At 32.4% G+C, this 2281-nt stretch overlaps 1 protein-coding gene across 1 annotated transcript in view; it reads left to right on the plus strand.

The window, feature by feature from the left end:
* Nucleotides 1-2281, plus strand: part of LOC128247368 (matrilin-2-like) — an 11987-nt gene that overhangs the window by 7991 nt on the left and 1715 nt on the right. The window contains exons 5-6 of the mRNA XM_052966738.1: nucleotides 50-163; nucleotides 1204-1317. Coding sequence (XP_052822698.1) covers nucleotides 50-163; nucleotides 1204-1317 — 228 coding nt within the window. The remainder of the gene's footprint in view (nucleotides 1-49; nucleotides 164-1203; nucleotides 1318-2281) is intronic.

Genomic DNA, 2281 nt, shown 5'->3' on the forward strand with positions numbered 1-2281 from the left:
ATATATATATATATATATATATATAAAATATATATTATTTTCTTGCCAGAAATTGACTATTGCAAAGACAATCCTTGCGAAAACGGTGGAGTATGTTACAAGGAAGGATCGAGCTTTGTATGTTGGTGCCAGAACGGATTTCAAGGCAAAACATGTAGCCATCGTGTGTATACTTAACTTATTCTTAAACTTATTTTCTATTTTATGCCAGAATTCATTTATTATGAGGCTGTTAGAGATAGTTATATTATATAATGACTCTGATATAAATATTCTGTGTAATTTATTTAAAAGAGCCATCCATGTATCATACATAATGTGTTTACACTCTGCCGATAGTTCAGTTCCTGCAATATTTGTCCTGAGATCAGATCTCTTATGGATTTACTGTTTTAAAATAGAATAAATATCAAAGAGAGAGGAAAATCCGTGCGCTAAATATATTTTGACCTTTTGAGTCGTTTTCAATGTCCCGTACTCGCAACTAGTCTCAAGATTCGTGGAGAGTATATCGTCTGTGGTATAACAAAAAAGAATAAATCATTCATTGATTAAATATCCGATATGCGCAATTGAGGTAGTATAGAAATTAAATAGGCATCTATATATCATATTCAACTACATGTAGTAACTTGCCTACACTACAGTACATGTTCGGCGATAACAACTTTTACACTTGCTGTACTTAAAATAAAATAAATATCAGGAATAGCCGAAAATTCCTCCCAAGCGAGAGCGCCAGATGCATTTCGACATTTTGAAGTATTTTCAATGGCATGTACACACAGAAAGCCACAAGAATAAGGGACCAAAACATTCACTGATTTTGCGAACGGCCGCACAGCTGACTAAAATTCCGATATACGCAACTGAAGCAGGATTTAATTACAATACCCATTTATGTATAACATGTTTCATTGAAAATCCCCCGAAAAGCGAAAATGCATCTGTCACTCTCGCTTTGTCTCAGTATTTGTCTTAGCAGAAATACAGCAGTAACTGATTTTTGATAGCGTTTATACATTAACTATGATATATAGATGGCTGTTTTAAACAGATGCTGTTTCTGTTGCTTATACAGGTAATATATTTCATTTTAGATTCAAAATATCATATTTGTTATTAGTTTTAACTTTTAACCGATATTTAGCAAAATATAACCTTGGATATTAAAATTATATTTTGGCGTTATATTTTTTCTAGAAATTAACCCCTGCAACAGCAATCCTTGTGAAAATTCTGGAAAATGTTTCAGCAACGGACCAGACTATATTTGTCTTTGTCCACCTGGATATGAAGGCAAAGAATGTTCAGAAGGTATGACCATGCTCAAGTATTATGTTTTCAATAATGATATAAACCATACGCGAGCATGTATGCGTACGTTCTTAAATTGCTTTTCTTTATTTTTCATATTTGCAAAGAATATATAAACCTACACAAATACATAGAATCACATAAACAATACATACATACATACATACATACATACATACGTAACAACAAGTGAATCGTTGGCAATTCTTTTCCCTCCGTCGTCCTTTTCTATTGGACTTTCCTCTGTCTCCCATGTTTCTGAAGAAGAGCTTTGCTCGAAACGTAAAACCACCTTTCTTTCTTTCCCTGAGTGTCTGCTAATACTTTACATACACCACGTTCTTGCGTTGCTTTTTTTTTTTGTGTGTTTGTTCTTAGTTTTTTTTTGGGGGGGGGGATTTACTACATACATACAAACACACATACATACATGTGTGTGTGTGTGTACCTTTGTATATGTGTGTCTATATGTATGTATTTATGTTGATATATAAATATATGTGTGTACGTGGCTGCGGTTGGGGTGTTAAATATTCTTTTTTACTATTTTTTCATCGGACACGATAAGTATCGATATATTTGTTGCATTAAGTGATTTTTATTAAATATTACCGGTTTCGGTAAGATATTAATAATTGAAAGTCAAACATTAGGAATAGAAATTAAAAAGTAGAAATTCAGATTTTTAGTACTAGATAAGAAGGACATATACATGGAGACAAGTAATATTTAATAAAAGTCAATATAACAATTGTGAAAATACTTATCCTATCAGAAAAAGAAAAAGAATGTTTTAAAAAATTTTTAAGCATACTTCTGTACTGTTTCGACTTTTACCTTTTACATATAACTTTTGATTTGTATGGATTCTTAACACCTTTTAAACTCTGTGTGTGTGTGTGCGTGTGTGTGTGTGTGTGTGTGTGTGTGTGTGTGTGTGTGTGTGTGTGTGTGTGTGTGTGTG

Source organism: Octopus bimaculoides, chromosome 3 (assembly GCF_001194135.2).
Source record: "Octopus bimaculoides isolate UCB-OBI-ISO-001 chromosome 3, ASM119413v2, whole genome shotgun sequence".
NCBI lineage: Eukaryota > Metazoa > Mollusca > Cephalopoda > Octopoda > Octopodidae > Octopus > Octopus bimaculoides.